Raw genomic sequence first — 23,078 nt, 5'->3', positions numbered from 1 at the left:
GGGCTTAAAAACAGTACCAAGTTTCTTAGGCTGCAGTTTGGTCTTTAGGCTTCAAGAAATTGTTCAGGTAAAAAGCAAATAATTTCAAGAAGTATTTAGAAAATTAATAACTAATTAACGAAGACCCATATTGTTTGAGGTAGATTCTTAGTTAGGCTACCCACTTGAGGGTAATTGCCACCTTGCATTATGAGTATGTCCCACAGGCAGAAACAGTTCTGAGATAGATATACTGCTAACTGGAGCTTTTTGCAATGCTCTTCTGTTCCCTTCAGAGGTTAGTTTTATAAGACTGATGTTGACCTTAGTAATAAGAAATTGAATTTAAAATTCGCTAGCCTTAATCTAGATTATTTTGTTGGCTGCCCTTTGTGGAATCTGAGTGATACCCATCTCTAACTAGGGAACCAACAAGTCAGTCTCTTAATGTAGACCCTTCTTTTGTAAAACAGATAGTTGTAGAATGCTGTATAACTGAGATGGGGAGTCCAGGGAGAGGAAGGAATGCAGGACTAAGAGGAAATTACTGTAAATGAGGACATGTCATTGTGCTAAAGAGTTTTAGAACTTGCTTAAGGATCATATAGATCAACTTTCTGGGTAGAAAGTTAACATTCTTCAATATAATCTTCCTTGTTTCCCTCATCATTTCCAACCTTGTCTCAATATGAAGCTCTGTCTTCATTAATTATTATTAGATATTAAAAAGAACCTTCATGGGCTTCCCTGGTGGCACAGTGGTTAAGAGTCCGCCTGCCAGTGCAGGGGACGTGGGTTCGAGCCCTGGTCCAGGAAGATCCCACATGCCACAGAGCAAGTAGGCCACAACTACCGAGCCCACGTGCTGCAACTACTGAAGCCCGTGCACCCTAGAGCCCGTGCTCTGCAACAAGAGAAGCCACCACAATGAGAAGGCCATGCACCTCAATGAAGAGTAGCCCCCGCTCTCCGCAACTAGAGAAAGCCCACACGCAGCAACAAAGACCCAATGCAGCCAAAAATAAATAAATAAAATAAATTTTTAAAAAAAGAAAAGAAAAAGAACCCTCACAAAGTACTAAACATTAAAGTTTTTTTCTTTTAAAAAATAATTTCTACTGAAAATGTAAAAAAAGCAAAATTTCTATTCTAATTTTAATTAAAATCTGGCCATATGTGTTGAGGCTTGCCTAGCATGTGGAGCACCCAGATTCTGCTTTCCTTTGTGTCAGTTGTGCCTTAGATGAAGCTAAGAGGAAAAGTTAGCCTCACCTAAGATTAGTATGGACAAGGCAGGCTGCATCTCTGAATGTGATGGTGCACATTCACATGGTGCAGCGGCCGTACTAGTTTTAGAGTCCCAAACTAACGAGGTGGAGAGAGTTGTTTGGAAAGTGGAGAGACAAAATTGGGACTTTCTGTGAAGATTAGTAGAAATCCTATCATAGGTATCCTGAATCTGGTGCATAAATTCTGTTACTTTAAGCCTAACCCATTGTTCTTTCAGAAAAGCAAAACTACTCCTGGTCATATATATTGGATGTTGACTAAGCACCTCCACGATCCAGAAGAGAAATATATTTAACATTTAATTGACTTGGAACCCCTTTTCCACACTTAAGGGCGATCTAGGTTTGTGTTCAGGCCTACTTCAAGGCAGCTGAACAGCCCTTTATTTAACCTTTCTGATTTATAAGATAAAATTCACAAAAGTGTTTGTTAATTATTTGCTCATTAATTAATTTAACTTCTACAAAATATACAGTCTATATGAAGCTTAAAACATGAGTTCAAGCAAATGGAGGTTGATGAATTCTAAACTACTTTGCATTTTGACTAAAATCAGAAATATTTTTGGATTGCAAAATCTTATTTTTTCCCAATTATGAAAGATTTATATATTTATTATAGAAAGTTTTGCAGTCACAGAAAGATCATTGAAATCACTACCTCTGCTTCTCTATTCAGCAATAGTTTATTACATTTCCTGTTCCATATTTTTTTTTCTAAGAATTGTGTAAATTTAGAGATGGTAGTCATCAAGTCCAGCCTCTTTTTTTCAGACATGAAAATTGAGGAGAGAAGTTAAGTAGCTATTTGCAAGGTCAAGGTTTCTAGCACTGCTAAACCAGAAGCCAGACCCATTGAGGTTAAGTTCAGTACTCTTGAGAGGCAGCTAACAAAGATATTTATTTTTTTAATAAAACTTTTGAGACATTTGTAGATTTCCACGCAGTTTTAAGAAATAATACAGAGATTTCCTGAATTCTTTACTCAGTTTCCCCCTGTGGTAACATCCTTTTTTTTATTTTGGCTGCATTGGGTCTTCATTGCTGCCCACGGGCTTTCTCTAGTTGCGGCGAGCCAGGCTACTCTTTGTTGAGGTGCGTGGGCTTCTCATTGCAGTGGCTTCCCTCGTTGCAGAGCCCGGGCTGTAGGTGCATGGGCTTCAGTAGTTGTGGTGCACGAGCTCAGTAGTTGTGGCTTGCGGGCTCTAGAGCACAGGCTCAGTAGTTGTGGCGCAGGGGCTTGGTTGCTCCGCGGCATGTGGGATCTTCCCAGACCAGGGCTCGAACCCATGTCCCCTGCATTGGCAGGCGGATTCTTAACCACTGTGCCACCAGGGAAGTCCCTCCTGTGTAACATCTTGCAAACTGTAGTACAATTTAGTACAATCAAGACATTAACATTAGTGAAAATGTAAACATTTCCGTCACTGCAAGAATCCCTCCTGTTGTCCTGAGAGCACACTTCCTTCCTTCCTACTCCCATCCCCTTCTTAACCCCTAGCAACTGATAGTTTTGTTATTTCAAGAATGTTATACAAATGGAATGATAGCCATATATAGCCTTTTGAGATTAGCTTTTTTTACTCAGCATATTCTTTGCAAATTCATCCAGGTTGTTGCGTGTATCCATAGTTCATTCCTTTATATTGCTGAGTAGTGTTCCACGGTATCAATGGACCACAGTTTGATTAACCAGCCACCTGCTGAAGGATATTTTGTTTGTTTCCAATTTTTGACTATTACGAGTAAAGCTGCTCTAAACAACTGTGTACATATTTTTGAGTGAACATAAGTCTTCACCTCTCTGAGATAAATGCCCAGGAGTGTAATTGCTGGGTTCTATGGTAATTGCATGTTTAGTTTCTTTAGTTTGATTTTTTTTCTTTTTTGGCTGTGCCACACAGCATGTGGGATCTTAGTTCCCCGACCAGGGATTGAACCTGAGCCCCCTGCAGTGGGAGCACAGAGGCTTAACCACTGGACTGCCAGGGAAATCCTGCATGTTTAGTTTTTTAAGAAACTGCCAGAACTGTTTTCCAGAGTGGCTGCACCATTTTGCATTCCTATCTTGTCTTTGTTTTTAAACATTAACTCATTCTCCTTGATTTTCAACAATCTTAAATTCTGATACTCAGTAAATGGAAAGCCTTTAAAGTAAAATACTTTGGAAATGAGGAATAGAGTTGAATTAATTGGATTTATTTAATTAGGAATTAATATTTAACTTGACCCAATAAAATGCACTAAAAATCTCTAAGGTTTGAAACACTGAAGTGTTTTACATACAGTGCCTATTTCTGTCGTGCTGCAAAATAACAAGTAGAGGGCTTCCCTGGCGGCGCAGAGGTTGAGAGTCCGCCTGCTGATGCAGGGGACACGGGTTCGTGCCCCGGTCCGGGAAGATCCCACATGCCATGGAGCGGCTGGGCCCGTGAGCCATGGCCGCTGAGCCTGCGCGTCCGGAGCCTGTGCTCTGCAATGGGAGAGGCCACAACAGTGAGAGGCCCGCGTAAAAAAAAAGAAAACAACAAGTAGAGTGGCTCTTTATAAGCTAAAAATTAATCCTAAAAAATATTTGTGGATCATATAGCTCAGTATAGAGAGTAATAACTACTCTCTCCACTTTCAATTCTGTTTGAAGAAATGGTCTGGGTCTGTCAATAGATAGTTGAGGTTTTCACTATTTTGAGACTCCTTGAGCTAGCCTTGGCCAAGACATTGTTGGAATAACAGTAGGGACCCCATGGCCCACTGCCGCAGATTCCCAGACATGTGTTACCACATTGTTATGTAAAAATAAGATGTTAACGAATCATTTTTAAAACAGAGAAGAGCATTAATCAACCATATATTTTCAGATAAATGTAAAATGAGTTAGGAGTAGCACTACTTCTTTTCTTCTGTTGCCTTTTTCCCCCTTTTCTTTTTAAAAATCTCTATATCTCTTCTTAGTTCTTTTCTACCTTTTCTGCTTTTCCTCCTTTTTAGTTACCCATATCATTCTTTTTCTCTCCTTGTTATTTCTCTTAGTCTTAGTGTAGTATATTCCTCTACTAGTATCCACTCAAAGTCATTACCTGCTCTCTGAGAACCAGTCTTTTCAGGAACCTCCTCAGCCTGTGGCTTGTCATAGGAAATTTTGGAGTTGTCTCATAGAATGAAGTATTGGAAAACTTTGTCTTTAGGTGATTTTTAATGGTGTGACTGTGTATAGGTTAGCCGTAGCACCTTATGGATTAATATTTGCAAAATGATTATTGAGCACTTGTTTTTGTAGAATCAAAGTGTAAAAGATAGTGCCCTGGAAGAAATATGTAATAGTAACAGCACTCAGGGCTGTGGCTTTCCCTTTCTCTACCACATTTCTGTTTTTCATCTTAGGAACTGTATGGAGATTCTGACCAAACCCCTTTCCAAAGAGAAAGTTGTCCGACCAGCCCTCATCTACAGTCTCTTTCCCAACGTGCCCCCTACCATCTATTTTGGCACTCCGGATGAGAGAGGTAAACCTGGCCAAGTGTCAGCTCAGAAGAACCCCCAGGAGAAGGATGCTAGCGAAGTTGGGAGGGGGTGGCAATAGGGTGGAAGGGGCTTTCCAGAATGCCTGTATTGGTGCTTGGTTCCCTGCCTGGCTCACCAGTCTGGTGGGGGATCTTTATCTTGTCCATCCTTTGGCTGACCCTCTCAGCCCCATAATTTCATGATCATTCTTGCCCTCTAACCTGTGTCTTTCCCCTTTCAACCGCCTCTCCTCTCTGTTTTCCTCATTCCTGTGCAGCCTCCTTTCTTCCCCAAAGTGTGCTCCTTTCAAACTCTGATATGGGACAATACTTAGTGACTTGCCTACCCAGGGAAGGCTGAGCAACAGTGCCGTCTTTTACCTCTTCTCACCATGACTTTCCTGCTCTTCTCCACACTCTCCCCCCACCTCCCTGCTTTCCCCCAGTGGAGAAACTTCCCTGGGAGCAGAGGAAGCTGCTCCGGTGGAAGATGAGCACAGTGACCCCCAACATTGTCAAGCAGACCATTGGACGGTCCCACTTCAAAATCAGCAAGAGTGAGTCGCTTGCCTTACTTCGAGCCTGTCCTCTGCCCCAACAGATGGGCTTTGGGCGGGAACGGAGCCCTAGATACCTCCTGTTATGTGGGCACCCTGTCCTGAAGTTTCCAACTTCATAGGAGGACATAGGTCTGAAATCCCTCTGGGCTGGAGTCTGTTCCTCAAAATTGGAAGACAGAGGCCCATTGTTCTAGTCCTGACCCCAGGGCCTCATGTAGGACAGCTCCATGGCAACTCTTAGAAAACCGGGGCTGGGAGCTATGCCCAGGCCCAGTGGTACTTCTGGGGCCTCTGAGCCTCTGTCTGTCCCAGGGACTGAGCTGCAAGCAGGACTGACTTCCTGATGTGCCTTCTGTAGGGAATGATGACTGGCTGGGCTGCTGGGGTCACCACATGAAGTCTCCTAGTTTCCGATCCATTCAGGAGCATCAGAAGGTAGGGGCCCTTTCTGAGCCATTCTTCCCCTGGACTCTGGATTGGGCAGGAGGAGGCTGGTATTGGAAGTGGGGGAAGAGGAGGATGACCATGGAGAAGTCAGGAGGGTTCATAGGGGAGTGTAGGAAGTGTAGGAGGCAGGTGCAGGGTGAGCCCCCAGCAGATCACGCATGTCTAGTAGTAGTTCAGCTGCGGTGTCTTAGATAGTTGCAGCCTCTAAAAGACACTTTTCCTCTAGTGTCTTGAGATGCAGTGTCAGTTTTCAGTTTATTATGTTTCTCCTGTAACCGCTGCGCATTGCCTCCATTCCTCCAAGCTGAATATGTGTAAAGAGGACTTTGGTCTCATGCTGGAATGAATAGTCCCTTTTCCCCAGGAAAGCCAGGTAGTTTCCTGTCTTTGTCCTACAGGCATGGAAAAAGACTTAACAGCTTTTTCTTTGCTCTTAAGGTGAATATTATGTCTGTCTTAGTTACTATTTTATGTCGTGAACTGTTGACTCCTAAAGGGCACTCTGTTTTGTTGTGTTTGTGTTTTAATCATTTTTTGGTGAACGCTCAGCAGCTGAATACTTAAGGACCTTTAGACGGTGATAATCAGATGGAACAGGACCTTTGAATGTTGAAATGGTGTAGTGAACCTTGCTGTCTTCCTTGTGGCCTCACCTGGACTCTCTCTGTCCCTACTCTCACCCTTTGTCCCTTCTGTAGCTAAACCACTTCCCAGGTTCATTCCAGATTGGGCGAAAGGACCGACTGTGGCGGAACCTGTCCCGCATGCAGAGCCGGTTTGGCAAGAAGGAGTTCAGTTTCTTCCCCCAGTCCTTCATCCTGCCCCAGGATGCCAAGCTTCTGCGCAAAGCCTGGGAGAGCAGCAGCCGCCAAAAGTGGATTGTTAAACCAGTGAGTGGATCATGGCAGGTGGCAGGCCAGGGCCTGAGAGTGGGAACAGCGGAGTGTCTGGCCAGGTAAACAGCTCCTCTCCTCTCCCCTTGACCTCTAGCCGGCATCTGCTCGAGGCATTGGCATCCAGGTCATTCACAAGTGGAGTCAGCTCCCCAAGCGAAGACCCCTTCTGGTACAGAGGTGAGCCGGTCTCCAGCTCAGATCCCGCTCCCCGTTTCCCATCTTCTCAGCCTGGAGGTTCCCTTTTCATGATGTTATTTTGTCCTTTGTCCTCCCAGCCAAAAAACTTCCTCAGCCAGCTGTTTAAAGGTCTTTGTCCTGGAGACCGTTAGCTGGCTTTTGCCATGGCTCAGTTACCTACCAAGCCCTACCTCATCTGTCCTGTCCCTGAAGCTGGCCTTTCCCTGTGTAGGTATCTCCACAAACCCTACCTCATCAGCGGCAGCAAGTTCGATCTGAGAATCTATGTTTACGTCACCTCCTATGATCCTCTACGGATTTACCTCTTTTCAGATGGACTCGTCCGCTTTGCCAGTTGCAAGTATGTGGTAGTGGTGAGGCCTCATGCTGACAGCTTTGGGGATTTGCTTTCGCTCCAGGGAGGGAAGCCAGAGGACACCAAACAGGAAAATAACCAATATTTTGGTAGTTTTTGTTAGCAAAGGAGAAGGTAGGGTGCCTTTGGGAAAACCTAGTCTTCCTTTTCTCCTGTGTGTCTCCTTTACTACACTTCACTTCTGACACTTCTGGTCACCAAATGTGTGGGGTTTTTTCCCCCACACGAAGCAGTTCTACACAGCACCAGGTGAGTGTCCTACAATTGAACTCAATTCTGACACTGTCTACCTGGAGATAGCATCAGATCCCACAGGTTAAGGACTCAGTCTCATCAGGCTGCCCCTCTCTACACCACCTCAGATGCCAGTTGCAAGTGCAGGGTGCCGCATGTGTTTCTGACCAATTGGTATAAATCAGAGGTTCCCATGACCCCCTCCTTGGGGCCGGGGCTGAGGGGTATCAATTTGATTAATTTGCTAGAGCAGCTCACTCAACTCAGGAAAAGAGTTTACTTATGTTTACTGATTTATGAAAGATGGATGTGATAAAGGGTACAGAAGAACAGCCAGATGGAAGAGATGCACAGGGCAAGGTATGTAGGAAGAGGCACAGAGCTTCTATGCCCTCTCTGGGCTGGCTGCTCTCGCAGCACCTCCAGAGCTTTACCCACCCGGAAGCTCTCTGAACCTCATATTTTGGGGATTTTTATGGAGGCTTCATCACTTAGGCATGATCGATCATTAACTCCATTTTCAGCCCTTCTCCCTTTTTAAGAGAATGGGAGTTGAGTGGGGGGAGTTGAAACTTGCAACTGTCTAATCATGGCTTGGTCTTTCCACTGACTGTCCCTCATCCAGAAGCCATCCAGGAGCTTACCCAGTGTCGCCTCATTAGAACAGAAGACGCTCCTGTCACCCGGGAAATTATGAGTTTCAGGAGCTCTGTGTCGGGAACTGGGGTCAAAGACCAAATCTGAGAACAAAGATGCTCCTTGTACTCTTACCACTTAGGAATTTACAAAGGTTTTAGGAGCTCTGTGTCAGGGGCTGGGGGCAGAGACCAATATGTATATTTGTTATTATAAATCACAGTTATATGTGGAAGGGGAAATAAGGAGGTCCTCTGCTTCACTGAATAGGGAGGGTCTTCCTGCAGGACTGAGGTGGGATAAATTGGGAGATGAGTTTATCTGTGGTGTTTTGGAAATCTTACCAGTAGGTGTACTTCTCAGACGCTTGTGCATCTGAAAAGATCTGTCCACTTGTCCTTTGCCTCCTCAGGATGTGGGGAAATGTTTGGACCGTTATCCTCTGCCTTTCCTCTCACTTCCAGGTATTCCCCTTCCATGAAGAGCCTTGGCAACAAGTTCATGCACCTGACCAACTACAGTGTCAATAAAAAGAATGCCGAGTACCAGGCCAATGAAGACGAAACGGCCTGCCAGGGCCACAAATGGTACCCAGACAGTGTCCCCATCAAGTGGAGGTCTAGAGGAGCACAGGGTTCTGGGGTTTGGGGAGGTTTCGGGGGGGTGGTGAGTGGAGGATTAATATAAGACCCAGAGATTATATAAACACTTGGCAATTCAGAATTGGTCTGTTTGCATCCAACTCATTTCTGTCTTAATTCAAAACATCAAAAGAAGATATATGAAGAAGATACCTTTGGGCCTCTCATTCCTTTTCCTTTCTCTTTTCTTCATTGCTCATTCATAGACTACAACCCTAAATTCTCCCTCCTCCTCTCCTGCCTTACAGGGCACTGAAGGCTTTATGGAGCTACCTGAGCCAGAAGGGAGTCAACAGTGATGCCATCTGGGAGAAGATAAAGGACGTTGTTGTCAAAACGATCATCTCGTGAGTCACACTGCCACCCTGGGTGTGGGGCCTGCCACTGAAACCCCCCTTTTCTTATGGGCCTCCACCCTGCTGTGCTCCAGACTTTTGACCATGCTGTCAAAAGTTCCGTTTCTGAGGACAGGGTTTAGGAAGGAATGGATAAGACTTAAATTCTGCTCTTCTACTGAACTTCATCCCCAGAAGCTGGCTCCAGATCACAGACATCTCTTGAGAGCTTCTTTTCCTGGGTTGCTTCTGTCCTCCTGTCTCTGAGCCACTCCATTGGCAGGGCAGCTCTAGGTAGAGCCTTTGGGAGGAGCTGAGCTGAATACTTTCTCCTCCCTGTGACTAGGTCAGAACCCTATGTGACCAGCCTGCTGAAGATGTACGTGCGGCGGCCCTACAGCTGCCACGAGCTCTTCGGTTTCGACATCATGCTCGATGAGAACCTCAAGCCCTGGGTCCTGGAAGTCAACATCTCCCCAAGGTAGGTATTCTCAGGACACTCGCAGTAGAAGCCTTTCTGTGTCTTCAAGATCCTGTTTCTGCTCCAGTCTTGCTGACTTTGGGAAAACCTTTCCTTCACTAGAATATGTGTTTTCCCTTCATGGTCTGTTTACGCATTCCCTTATTCTTTGCCGTTATCTCAGGGTTCTCTGACATTGGAGACAGATTGTTAAAAGTTACTCTTTTAAACTTGATGCCTACTGCTTGCTTTTCCCTAGCAGGGTCATGGGCAGGAACCACCCTGTGTGAGGTTATTCACTATCCGTGGGGCAAGAAGACCCCCGTGATGGCGCTCATGAGTTTGGATGTAAATGGGGCTGGCATTGACTGGGACTTGGGACTGGAAACAGTTTTGGCATCTGCTTTTACCACTCTTTGCATCCTTTCCCTGAAGCCTCCACTCCAGCTCTCCACTGGACATCAGCATCAAAGGCCAGATGATCCGTGACCTTCTGAACCTGGCGGGCTTTGTTCTGCCCAGCGCAGAGGATATCGCTTCCAGCTCCAGCAGCTCCAGCAGCTCCACCGCCAGGTCGGCCTCCGTGCTTGTCTGCAGCTCGGCTGGCAGCATGAGCAGCCCCATAGGGACTCTGGGAAGGGGTGGTGTCTGGGTGTTCACTCCTGCTTGATCTCTCTTACTGCTCGGTCTGCCCCTGCAATCTACTCACACACCACTGCCATGTCAGTGCCCCTAAAAGCCTGTTTGCTTAATTGCTCCCCTGCCCAGGAATCCCTACAGGTCCTGGGGAATCAGCTTTAAATTCCTCAAGCAGGGGATTCCCTGGCAGTCTAGTGGTTAAGACTCCACGCTTTCACTGCTGAGGGCCTGGGTTCAGTCCCTGGTCGGGGAACTACGATCCCACCAGCTATGCGGCACAGCCAAAAAAAAAAAAAAATTCCTCAAGCAGACATTCAAGGCCCCAGCCTCTTTTTCCCAGGCACCCCTCCCTTAATTCCTCTTCCCAGCTCCTGTGCTCTGACAAACTGGATCGCTCATAGAACCTCAAGGCTGGAAGAATCCTTAAGGATCAGTTAGTCTAGTCTCCTCTCTGAAATGTTCACTGCTTCTCATTTTTCCCCTGTGGTGTCCCCTCCTCTGCTCATGGGGTTTCTTCCTCCTTCCACTCAGCAAGACCTCCCTGTTTCAACCTCACCCATCCATCAAAGCCTAGCTGAAGGCAGCATCTTCATGAAACCAGCTCAATGTGGGCTCTCTCCTCCACACCCCACAAAGCACTCAGAACCACTCTTGAGGAAAGGGAGCTCAAGTTTTTGGTAACAAAACTTGCTTTCCCCACTGTACCTTGTAGACTTATATTTGGCTCTGTGCTATAGTTATTTGTCATTTGACACATGCCATCCTGTGAGCTTCTTGGAGGCCATCTTTGTGTCTCTCTCAGCAGTAATTGTTGTAATGTGGGTGATGAAACTGAGGTGCAGGGAGGTCAGGGAATTTGTCCAGGATTACATAGCCAGTAGGGCCAAGCTGGATATTTATTATAGTAAGTGTTCACTAAATTAAGCTAAACTGAGATATATACAATGATGGTTCCATGGTCCTCCTTTTTTTTTATCATTTAAATACAACTTAAAGAGGGTGCTTTGTACTCTTTTAGTTCTTACATGGTACTTCATCTTTGAGTCTCAGGCTACCGGAATGCAGTGCATTGCAGTCTGATTTACTCACGTAACGAACTTCTGTCCATCCTTCTTTGTATTCTCTTGAGAAGGGTGTCTTCCTGGGCTGAACCCTCTCTCTACATGTCCTCAGGATGTGAAGCTGCTGACCTTACCCTTTGCCCCCTTTCCACCCTCTGCCTTAGCCTGCCCAGCTCCCCCAGGGACAGATGTCGAATGGCCCCAGAGTACTTCACTGCACAGAAGATGAAGAAAGCCTATTACCTGACCCAGAAAATTCCTGATCAGGTAGGAAATTGCCTTCACCCCAGTGCTAGTAGAAAGCTTCCCTGGTCAAACCTGTGGAGCCCCAAGGCAAGCAGTTTTTCTTCCCTCTAGGGCAGGGCTTCCTACATCCCCTGATGTGCAGGGATTTGTTGGAATGTATGTCATTCCGGAGGGAGTTGATGGCCCTTATCACATGTTCAACAACCACTCCTCTTAGCAAAGTGCTGTACCAGCCCACCCTTCTTGTAGAGCTGTAGACCCTTGGGTTTCTTTCCCTGAGGGGCACTGAGCTCCTGGAAGGCTTGACTTTCTCCGAGCAGATGAGGGAGTCAGATGGAAGTGTGGCGGACACGAGGCTGTGGCCAAATCTGGATTCTGATCTTGACTGCATCCAACAAATCGCTTAACCTCTGTGCCGCCTGTCTCCCCTCACCCCAGCCAAGAGTCTCTTCATCCCCCGAATAAGCTCAGCAGACTTGGGGATAGATGAGGCCCAGAGTGGGCCCACCAGACTGCCTTGGTGGTCCTTTGGTCCTGGAGCCTTAGGACCCCGGAGCTGTACTCCCCATCCCCCAGCTTTTTGATTCTCTGCCTCTGGCTTACACTCTTTGTCATACCCTTCTCCCCCCTGTTCCTTGGGCCACAGGACTTCTATTCATCTGTGCTGGATGTCCTGACGCCAGATGATGTTCGGGTTCTGGTTGAGATGGAGGATGAGTTTTCTCGCCGTGGTCAATTTGAACGAATTTTTCCTTCTCGAATCTCTTCTCGCTATCTCCGCTTTTTTGAGCAGCCACGATATTTCAACATTCTCACCACCCAGTGGGAACAGAAGTACCATGGCAACAAGCTCAAAGGTGATGTGTCCTCCCTGCCCACATGCCATGTTTAATGAGAGATTAAATCCCAATAGACCAAGAAGTGGGCCTCTGTGGCAAGAAGAATAGGCCAGTTGGTTCCACCCTCTTAAGTCCCACCCTTGTTAATCTTGTCCTAGGAGTAGATCTGCTTCGGAGTTGGTGCTACAAAGGGTTCCACACAGGATCCATCTCTGATTCTGCTCCAGTGGTGAGTAGTGCCATTGGGGTGAAGGGGGACAGTCCTACCTCAGGCCCCTCCCTCTTCCACCTTAAGAGTGCAGCATGGGTTGGGTGTAGGTCCAGACCCTCTCACTTCTTCCCAAGGTTCTGCAGGTCTCTGTGTCTCAGGACCCTTCCCTTTCAAGGGAATAATTGCCTCTAGGATTCCCTGGATGCCTTTCTTTCAAGGATCAGATGCTTTGTAGCCTCAGCTTCTTATCTGAATCAAGAGAGGACCAAGACTTCTCCCCATATGGGCCCATTCCTGCAGGGTAGGGAAGGGAAGAGCCCTTTGATCACTCAGAGGTAGAGCTGGGAAAGAGTCCTAAGACCCAGACACTCTCCCCTGACCTCTACCTCGCCCTTTGGCCTCATTGCTTCCTTTGCTTTTAGTGGACTCTCCCGACATCAATTCTGACTGTCCCAAAGGGTGATGTGACGCTCAGTGATTTCTCCAAATCAGAGACTGGCAAGCTGGGGTGAGTGCTGCCTGGGCAAGGGAAGGGTGTTGAGTGTGAATTCGGGGAGTTTTCCTCCTCCCTCTCTTCCCAGAGTATGATGAGCTCAGCGTTCTCCAGTTGGGGGTTGGTGGGAGTATCAGAATATGCAGCCACAGTATCTTCTTCCTGGTGGCTCTTGGTATGCCCAGTAAAGCTGAGCTGGAGCACAGACTCATCCGCAAAAGCAGCCACTTTCAGCCATACTGAAATGAATACGGTGAATGCCTGCTCTAGACTCTGAAGGTAGCAGGTCGTGGGTTAAAGTCTCAGCTACACAATGTCTCAGCCATTTCTTCCTCCCTCTGTTCCCTTCAGAAAACATGGCTCCTCCAAGGGAAGCATACCACTCTCTGGAGATGGGACCATGCCCAAGCCCACGAAGACCCAAGCTGGCCTTTCCCCTCTCCCCAGGAAACCCAGTTCCTCAAAGGACAGTGAGGACACCAGCAAAGAGCCCAGCCTCTCCACCCAGACGTTACCCTTGATCAAGTACTCTGGGCAGACTTCGAGGCTTTCTGCCTCCTCCACCTCCCAGTCAGCTGGTGACTCCCTCCTGGCTGCTGTGAGCCTGTGACGGGCCTGCCTCCACCAGCCCCTGCCCAGGCGCACCAGCGTTAGCTACCTCATGGGAACCGGCTGGCCGGCCAGCCTGAGCTCCCACCCCTCCACCTTGCCCCTCCTCAGAGTATTTTTTGAAGTGGTTGAGTTGTAGAGGGGGGTGTCTGGCGGACTGGAGGGGTGGTGGGGAGGGGAACAAGGTGAGGAAGGTTCACTGGCTGGCACCTCATATCTCAGTGGAGAAGCCAATGATGGCCACTCAGCCTTATAAAGCAGGGTTTGGTTTCTACTTTGAGAGAGCCATGTGTGGTTTGTTTTAGGCCTTGGTGCAGTGACTGAGTTATGGCTCAAGAGGAGAAAACATACTGAACATATTCGGGCCTGAAGTCCCTTGCTCTCTATATAATTGAGGAGGTTCCTCTGAGGGTCCTTATTTCCTCAGGTCTCACCCTCCTGCCTCCCCAATCCCCTGTCCTGAGGAGTCACTTTCAGAAGCCTTCAGACCTCCTCAGTAGATAAGCAGGCAGAGGCCATGACATGCTGAACCATTTCCTATCGTCCTAGTCTTGGGGGCATCCCCACCTCCAGACCATTTCTCCTTTCACATACCCACCCAGCCAGTAGCCCTAGGTCTTCCTATTCTGACCTCACATCACTACTTGTTCAACCTTCTAGACTTCTCTCTCATGGATGTTACCCCTTCAGCTCTTGTCTCCCTGTGAGGTGAGAGGTTTTATGAACTTTGTGAATTTCCCATAGCTGCAGTAAAGGAGCCCAGATAATCCCACTTGCTGTTGCCTGTCTGGGTCCATATATCAAAGGACGCAATCCAAGGGGAGGGTGGAAGGAGCTGTGGTTCCCCCTTCACACTCTCTGGTGTTCGGGGTCTGGCTCACAGGTTGCTAGGGCATGCAGACTCTGGTGGCCTGGAGGGCGGGTTCCAGGAGCAGCCACCACTGTAGGATGGGCTTCCAGTCAGGCTCCTGACTAAACCTTGTACTCTGAACTGGATCTGCCTCCCCAAGACTCAGTAAACAGTGAGGGTTCAATAAATGTTGACCACGTGAACTGTGCGTACGGAGGTCTCACAGGACACAAACACCTAAGCCAGAAGCTCTGCCTCTCTCTCTCTCCTGGGCCCAGGGGGAAGCCAAGGTGGGAGGGTTTGGATCAGAAAGGTTGTTTTCACTTGAACGATGCTCCTCCTTAACCTGGCACTTCCTGGTTGCTGCTCGCCCCCTCCCCAGCCCTACAATCCCTTTACTTCATTTCATTTTTCTGTCAGCAGGGCCCAACAAGAAGCCAACTGGCTCCTTGACTCAGTTACCCAGGTTTTCCCTTTGACGCATCAGGCAGGATGCTCTGCTCACGGTCTGACCCCAGGCTTTCTCTGCCTTCATTCTTGAGCTTGGGAGAGATATCCTGCTTTGTGGCTCCAGGAGTTCTGTGGTGAGTTGGGAGGGAGCCCTGGAAAAATCACTGAGAGGCCTGACTGCGTTCAAGGCCACACAGTTGATGTGTGAAGGCCATGTTGACAGTTGTGAAGAAAGCTTGATGGCAAAGTCCTGGGTCACTTCTGTGCAGTGGTAAGGACTTCAAAGTCAGGTCCGTAGGAGAGGTCCTTGACAGTCCTGTTAAATCTCTTCTGCTAGACTTGAAGCCAACTCCCTCTTGTTCTGCAAGAGTGGGTGCAATATTCTAGTGCAAATGTCAAACCTTGTGACGAGGGCAGGAAGCAGCATTCCTAGGAAAATAAGCCACCTGCTTAAGCAGTTTTGTTGTGGCTCATCCTCTGGTGCAAAGGCTTAGGTGTGGAGGCCTGATAGAGCTGTGCCACTCCCTGGGAACCAGCTTCAATCCTTTGCCTTCTGAGAATCCCCAGATGGACAGCACAACCATTCCCATCCCCGTAACTGGAGAAGGGACCGCAGCATGACGGGAAGGAGGGGAGTGGGCTGTGGGGAAAGTAAATGAGTGATGGAAGTAGAGTGTTCTTAGTAGCTTAAAACATGTTTATACTTTTAAAGTTTTCATCACCTTTGAGTATCTGGTATGTGTGTGTGTGTGTGTGTGTGTGTGTGTGTGTGTGTGTGTGTGTGTGTGTGTGTGTGTGTGTGTGTGTGTGTGTTGCTGGGTTGGAGAAAGGAATGAGGCTACTGTGTCATACTTCCCTTTCAGCCTTGAAAGAAAATGAAATCTTGCTTATTAAGAATTCAGCATACATACTTAACAATGCATACCTACAGTATGAGGTATTCAGCTAAATAAGGAATTTGGGGGAAGTAATGAGATTTTTGGGAAAGTTTAAATTTGAGGGTATAGTAGAGTAGATGTTTGTCAGAACATGTCAGTTTTTCCCTAACTTGATAACGTACCCAGTCCCTGTTTGGAGAAAGGGGAGCAAGTGCTCCTGAGTCAGGGAATGCAGTGTGCAGGGTATTTCTGAAGCACTGGAGTAAGGATTTGGGGGTGGGGGCCGGGGGTGGGGCGGAAGGAGGGTGGTTACCATTTCTGTTTACTTCAAATTCACTCAAGCTTGATCAGACACTAAGGAACTTAGAATGAATACTTAATGGAGAGGTGGCATGGGGATAAGAAAAGAGCGTGAACCTTGGAGTCTGACCTAGGGCTCAAATCTCAGTTCGTTTGTGTAGCCTTGGGCATGTCATCTAACTTTTTAAAGTTTTTAAATAATGCGAATTTAATACCTACATTGTAAGGTTGTGAAAATTAAGTAAAACATAGTAAAAGCACTTAGGACATAGGACTTAATGCATGGTTACTCCTTTCTCCATTTGCTATCCAAGCCCTGTTCCTTGATTAGGGAAAGGCAGGGAAGAAATGTAAAACCCTTTCCACTAAGGAATGAAGCAGCTATGGAGACATTTTAGAAGTGAAGAAGGCCAGAACAGGGTTTGGCCTGGGTGATACCTCATCACCCCTACCTTCACTGTATCACCATTATTCATTCTACTGTTTCACACTTTGTTGGGGATTTATTTCTTTAGTTACATATTTCACAGACAGAATGCAAATTAAAAGTATGTGAATTGGGCTTACTCAGTCCTATTCAGAGAGAAGCTTTGATAAGAAAGGGAGCGTAAGGGAGCAGTGGATGCCTGGGGGCTGGAGAGGGGAGGAGCAGGGCACAGAAAATAGAGACCTTGAACTGGAGCCAAAGAACATGCACGAATGTAACAGCTGTGCCGAGGGGACGCTTGTCGTTACAGGTACATTCTTATGATTTGAGGCTATTTAGTTGAGGGTGATTGTGCCTCCTGTAACCCTATGGAAAGGACACACCTTATTGCCCTCTGGGACCATCCAACAGTGGGCCAGTGCAGGAGGTTGATAATCCAGGTGCACAGTCTGCTCCGCTTCCCTCCACAGCTGAATTCGTTACCCAAATAAGGTAGTCACCAAAGGCAGCCGGGGGACCTCCTCTCCTGGCTTCCTCTAGATTTGTCCTAAGACTAAGCTCTGTTTACAGTATGGATTCCCCAACTGCTTTGAAACAGTGATGGTTTTCAGAGGTGTGGAGTTGAGGGAGCTCCGTTTCATGCCACTTGAGAGTCTAATCCAGCCTCTCGAACAACACTCGGTCATTTAGATCTCCCTGTAGCAGTTTGCACCCTTGTTAATGTCAGGCTCATTTGACTTGACCGTTCCTCAGCTTTGGAGCATTGAGAGCTGCAAGCAGCCTTTATGCTGCTCTTGGCAGATTTCTCATAGGTGAAAGAATATGAGAAGGATCAATAGCAAGGTGGGTGTTTTCTAAAACCCATTTGTGCCTTATTATAATGGACCGAGACACATGGAATGCTACGGACTGTCATGGGGAAATCCAACACAATCTCTAAATCTCAACTAGTAAAATGAGGAGACCAGAGCTTACCTTGTAGGGTAGTTATGAGGGTTAAGGGGGCGGGGGGGCAGAATATACATAAAGCACCTAGTCAAGTGCCTGATACATATATAATGCAGACTAAAAAAAAAATAAAAAACAGTTAACACCGCCAAAACCATTTTCATAAAGTAACAGTAACACCGTGTAACACAGCATGTTACTATTATAATGGTACTATGATACTATTATAGTAGCATGTTGCTCTTACAAAACTGTGATAAACATGGAATGACAAACTGGTGATTTAATCAAGATAATTCATTTAGAAAAATTGAAGCCCTTAACATTAGTTGTCAGAGAAGTGCGGTTAAAACTATAATGAGGGCTTCCCTGGTGGCGCAGTGGTTCAGAGTCCGCCTGCCGATGCAGGGGACACGGGTTTGTGCCCCGGTCTGGAAAGATCCCATATGCCGCGGAGCAGCTGGGCCCGTGAGCCATGGCCGCTGAGCCTGCACGTCCGGAGCCTGTGCTCCCCAAAGGGAGAGGCCACAACAATGAGAGGCCCGCGTACCGGAAAAAAAAAAAAAAAAACAAAACCATAGTGATACAGGCTGAGGAGCCAACGGGGAAAAGCTACCAACTGTGGGATTATGACTGAACCTCTAAATAAGAATCCCAGCAAGGCAGAACCACAGGGCAGTCATGGCTAAGCCTCCTTGGCTGGTCCCGCAGTCCCTACTGCAGGCAGGCGGCCAAGTGCTTCCCTCTCTCCCCCGTGAGGCCCATAGCACACGCAGGGCGGGGGCCTGAGCCGAGAGCCTCTAGTTCAGAGAAAGGGGGGCTGCCTCCTTGCATGTCACGCAAGGCACATTCCTGGGGCATCTGGTGTTAAACCATTCGTAGACAACCTGCTTCTGGGTCAGGGTTGTGTGCAGCTGAACAGCTCCCTCACTGCAATCTGTTGAAAGTCAGCCCTCAACATAAGCGTTTGGAGAAAAAGAAAAAGAAAAGAAAAACTACAAGGAGACACCACTTACACAGCAGAATGGCTCAAATGAAAAAGGCTGAAACTACCAAGTGTCTGCAAACATGGAGCAGCTGGAACACATACATTGCTGGTGGGAATGCAAAATGGTACATTGGAAAATAGCTCAGTAGGTTCTTATGAAGTGACATACACTCAACATATGACCCAGCAATTCACTCCTGCTTGCAAATGTTCACAGCAGTTTTATTCATAATAGCAAAACCCTGGAAACAACCCAAATATCCAACAACTAGTGAATGAATAAACAAATTGTGATATATCTGTTCAATACTACTTAGAGGAGGCCAAAAAGAGGAGTAAACTGACGCGTGCAACAACATGGATGAATCTCAAGAGCGTTATGCTGAGTGAAAGAAGCCAGAAACAAAAGACTACGTACTTTATGATTCCATTTATATAACATTCTAGAAAAGGCAAACTAGGGACAGAAAGCTTATCAGTGGTTGCTAAGGATTATAGATGACAGAGGGGAGGGACAGTTGAGCAGGTTGGAAATATCCTGTACCTTGATTGTGATGGTGGCTATATGACTATGTTTGTTGAAACTCATCGAATTATACACTTAAGATGGATGAATTTTCTTATAAGTAAATAAAGCTGACTTTAAAAAGGCCAAGGAGAGGGCTTCCCTGGTGGCGCAGTGGTTGAGAGTCCGCCGACTGATGCAGGGGACACGGGTTCGTGCCCCGGTCCAGGAGGATCCCACATGCCGCGGAGCGGCTGGGCCCGTGAGCCATGGCTGCTGAGCCTGCGCGTCCGGAGCCTGTGCTCCGCAACGGGAGAGGCCACAATAGTGAGAGGCCCGCGTACCGCAAAAAAAAAAAAAGGCCAAGGAGATAACCATTTCATGATGCATATGTATATTAAATAAAAGTACGATGAGATGACACTAGAATAGTTAAAATTTATGTATTTTTAAAAAATATTTATTTGGCTGCGTGAGGTCTTAATTGCAGCAGGCGTGCTCCTTAGTTGCAGCTTGCAGGCTCCTTAGTTGCAGCACGTGGGCTTCTTACTTGTGGCTCCAGGGCTCCTTAGTTTTGGCATGCAAACTTAGTTGTGGCAGGCATGTGGGATCTAGTTCCCTGACCAGGAATAGAACCCTAGCCCTCTGCATTGGGAGCACAGAGTCTTATTCACTGCACCACCAGGGAAGTCCCTAGAATAGTTAAAATTTAAAAGGCAGTCAAGATTTAAGAATCCGCCTGCCGATGCAGGGGACATGGGTTCGATCCCTGGTCCAGGAAGATCCCACATGCCACGGAGCAACTAAGCCCGTGCGCCACAACTACTGAGCCCGTGAGCCACAACTACTGAAGCCCGTGTGTGTAGAGCCCATGCTCCTCAACAAGAAAAGCCACCGCAGTGAGAAGCCCGCGCACTGCAGCAAAACAGTAGCCCCTGCTCACCGCAACTAGAGAAACCGCGGGCGCAGCAACAAAGACCCAACACAGCCAAAAAAAAAAAAGAAAAGGAAATTGTTGCAGCTACCTTTGGAAAAAACAGTGTCCCACATTAGCCATCAGGAAAATGCAAATTCTAAATATACCATGTATATCCTAATTATTGCAGAGAGCTGCATACTAAGACTGATAATTTCATTATCACAGTATTATCAGTAGCTCATCTGACCTGGGAACTCCACTCCTAGGAATATGCTAGTGATGGGGTGAATTGTGTGCCCCCAAATACGTAGGCTGAAGTACTGATCATATTGTGACCTTATTAGGCAATAGGGTCATTGCAGATATAACTACTTAAGATGAGGTCATACTGGAGTAGAGTGGGCCCCTATTCCAATATGACTGATATCCTGATGAAAAGGGGAAATTTGGACACAGATATGCACACAGGGAATATGCCATGTGAACATGAGGGCAGAGATTAGGGTGATGCAACGAAGAGTAGCCCCCACTAGCGGCAACTAGAGAAAGCCCGTGTGCAGCAACGAAGACCCAATGCAGCCAAAAATAAATAAATACAATAAATTTATATTAAAAATTAAATTATTATTAAATTTGGTGTGTATATTTCCAATTGTGTGTGTGTGAGAAAGAGAACCAACTGTTGAAAGGGTTTTGTAATTCTTAATGAAATATTATGAGCATTTTAATAAAACTCATGCTCTTCACTGAATCATTCTGCCTCTTGTTTCCATAAATTCTTTTGTTTCAGGATAGAGAGCCTCATTCAAGTGTCAGATTATAGCAACAACCCCAGCTGCTCCCTTGTAATCGAGTGGCCCTCCCACATTAAGGAAGCAGCGGTTGGAGCGTTTCATCTCATTCCCTTTAGGGAAAGACTGACACAGCAGAGAACGAAATAGTTATTTGCTTTGCAAAAGTTGAACTTCAGACAAATGCTGAAATATTTGATTACTGAGAGCCAGGATTTTCTGCTCTGAGAGCAGAAGAGTTACCTTAGCTGGTAGAAGGGAAGGCAGCGATGCTGAGGTCTATGGAAAAGAAGGCAGTACAGATCATTCATAATCACTGGGACCCCAGTTCCTGAATTCTGGCTCTGACTTTACTAGCTGTATGACTTGGGAAAATTATTTTAAATCTCTGCCCCACTGTTTTGTAAAATATTAGGATAATAGCATTATTAACTCCTAGAGTTGATGCAGGAATCAAATGAATTAATATTAGAAAAGTGGTCAGAACAGTGCCTGATACATAGTGAGTCCTCAAATGTTAATTCTTCTTCCTTCTCCATTCCCCTTCTTCTTCTCTTCCTTCTCCTCCTTCTAGGCTGATGTGTGTCCCTGATATAGGGGCCTGTGTCCTGCACTTCTCCTATGCCAATGACTGAGAATCTAAGAACAAAAAAGACCTGTACCTGCTTCCTGGAAGGGAAGTCCCAGACGTTTCCTCATGCCAAGTATGAGGACATCTGAGACATGTAGGCAGATAGGCCTGAGATGACCTCAAAGTTCTCCTTCAGAAAGAGTCACGTGCTCCCAGGGGCCCATAAAGGCTGTGGAAGTGGGAAAGTAGGAGAGAGAGAGAGAGAGAGATTTGAGAGACTTTTGGTCAGGAATAGGGGTAGAGAGTGAAGCCAGGTAGAAATGAAGATGTTTCAGTTAATGGCAGCATAGGCTAATAGTAGCTGAGGACCAGTTTGGGGCCCTCACATGTGTTAGGCACAATGTAATCCCTCAAAATTAGAACCAACCACAAGGAAAGGAAAGGGCAAGTGCAATACTGCAATTCTGACACTAAACCTGGAGTTAGTGCAGACTACAGTTTAAAGGCATAGTCCCCAACTAGACTGCCCTCACTTCAGATGCCAGCCACAAGTCTGGAGGTCCCCAGGCTACCTGTAGTTTTCACCAACTGGCCACAAATTCACATGTTCCTGCAACCCCCTGAGGTTTGATAATTCACTAGAATGATTCACAGAACTCAGGAAAGCTCTATACTTAGAATTACAGTTTTATTATTATGCTTATGAATCAGGACCAGCCAAACAAAGAGACCTATACCCTAAATAATAGCCAGGATATAAAGAACAGACAACCAGGAGAAAATACTTGTAATATATGTAACAGAGGTTAATCTGTTAATCTAAGTAGAAAAAGAACTCCAACAAACTAATAAGAAAAGACAGAAAATCCAATAAAAAAAGATCAAAGGATATGACTAAGTACTTCATAGAAGAAATAGAAAGGGTCAATAGGCATATTTTTAAAAAAACAGCCCTAAGCCTTTATAATATTTAAGGGAATTCACATTAAAATTTCAACATGCTTTTTTCAACTACAGGTGAAAAAAAGTTTATATAAATATAGAACAAGGTCTGGAAGATTATGCACTAAATTATGAACAGTACTTCACTTGGAAGGAATATAATTGGGGAAGCAAAGCAGAGGTCTTTTAATTTGTTCCCTTATATAAGTGGTGGGATTATGGGTGATTTTTACTTTGGGGTTGTTTTGCTGTATAATTTAATTCCTTGGAAAGCAATGTAAACATAACTTCTCTGTGTTCAGGAGGCTTAGAAAGTTTTTATTTGTTTATTTTAATTTTCAAAATCACAAAAATGTATGAGTTAATTAAACGAAAGAATCAGACCAGTTTTTTAACCAAATCTCAAACCAATTTTTTTATACACACTGTTTGTCCTTGTACTTAATTCATGGGTATCTTCAAATATACATTTTCCCCAACATACTTCTTTCTAGATACCTCCCTCCCCTGAAATAGAAAAGAAAGGAGAAAAAAGAAAAGAAACAAAAAATAAGGTACTATATGTATGTACAGGTTTAATTGTTTTAATACATTATTATTGCTTTTACTAAATTTTTTGGCCCTGGTAAGGTCCCAAGTGACCAAGTTACCTGATAGCCAGATATCACTTTGAGACACAAGTTTCCAGAAATGTCAAAACAAGATGTTTTGCTACGTGACTTTTGAATAAGCCACTTAAAAAAACCCTGACATATTGCAAGTACATACTACACAATTCTAAGAGCCAAGAGAGCATGCTGTGAAGTTGTGTCCCTGTCACCTTTGTCCCTGAGGCCACTACAATTACAAGGTTCTTGTGTATCCTTCCAGAGATATTCTAT

The 23,078-nt window shown here is 45.9% G+C and overlaps 1 protein-coding gene across 3 annotated transcripts in view; it reads left to right on the top strand.

The window, feature by feature from the left end:
* TTLL4 (tubulin tyrosine ligase like 4) overlaps nucleotides 1–15,556 on the top strand; it is a 39,508-nt gene extending 23,952 nt beyond the window's left edge. For 2 of the 3 annotated variants that reach the window (XM_060016095.1, XM_060016096.1), the window contains exons 5-19: nucleotides 4,650–4,771; nucleotides 5,215–5,325; nucleotides 5,687–5,763; nucleotides 6,474–6,665; nucleotides 6,766–6,848; nucleotides 7,081–7,209; nucleotides 8,559–8,681; nucleotides 8,984–9,082; nucleotides 9,417–9,551; nucleotides 9,966–10,103; nucleotides 11,395–11,497; nucleotides 12,123–12,333; nucleotides 12,474–12,544; nucleotides 12,949–13,034; nucleotides 13,371–15,556. In XM_060016095.1, the coding sequence (XP_059872078.1) occupies nucleotides 4,650–4,771; nucleotides 5,215–5,325; nucleotides 5,687–5,763; nucleotides 6,474–6,665; nucleotides 6,766–6,848; nucleotides 7,081–7,209; nucleotides 8,559–8,681; nucleotides 8,984–9,082; nucleotides 9,417–9,551; nucleotides 9,966–10,103; nucleotides 11,395–11,497; nucleotides 12,123–12,333; nucleotides 12,474–12,544; nucleotides 12,949–13,034; nucleotides 13,371–13,629 (1,939 nt within the window). In that variant the 3' untranslated portion in view covers nucleotides 13,630–15,556. The remainder of the gene's footprint in view (nucleotides 1–4,649; nucleotides 4,772–5,214; nucleotides 5,326–5,686; nucleotides 5,764–6,473; nucleotides 6,666–6,765; nucleotides 6,849–7,080; nucleotides 7,210–8,558; nucleotides 8,682–8,983; nucleotides 9,083–9,416; nucleotides 9,552–9,965; nucleotides 10,104–11,394; nucleotides 11,498–12,122; nucleotides 12,334–12,473; nucleotides 12,545–12,948; nucleotides 13,035–13,370) is intronic. The other variant, XM_060016097.1, reaches the window with a different exon arrangement.
* Nucleotides 15,557–23,078: the final 7,522 nt, after the last annotated feature.

This window comes from Delphinus delphis, chromosome 7 (assembly GCF_949987515.2).
Source record: "Delphinus delphis chromosome 7, mDelDel1.2, whole genome shotgun sequence".
NCBI classification, from domain to species: domain Eukaryota; kingdom Metazoa; phylum Chordata; class Mammalia; order Artiodactyla; family Delphinidae; genus Delphinus; species Delphinus delphis.
This window is presented reverse-complemented; position numbering and strand designations above follow the sequence as displayed.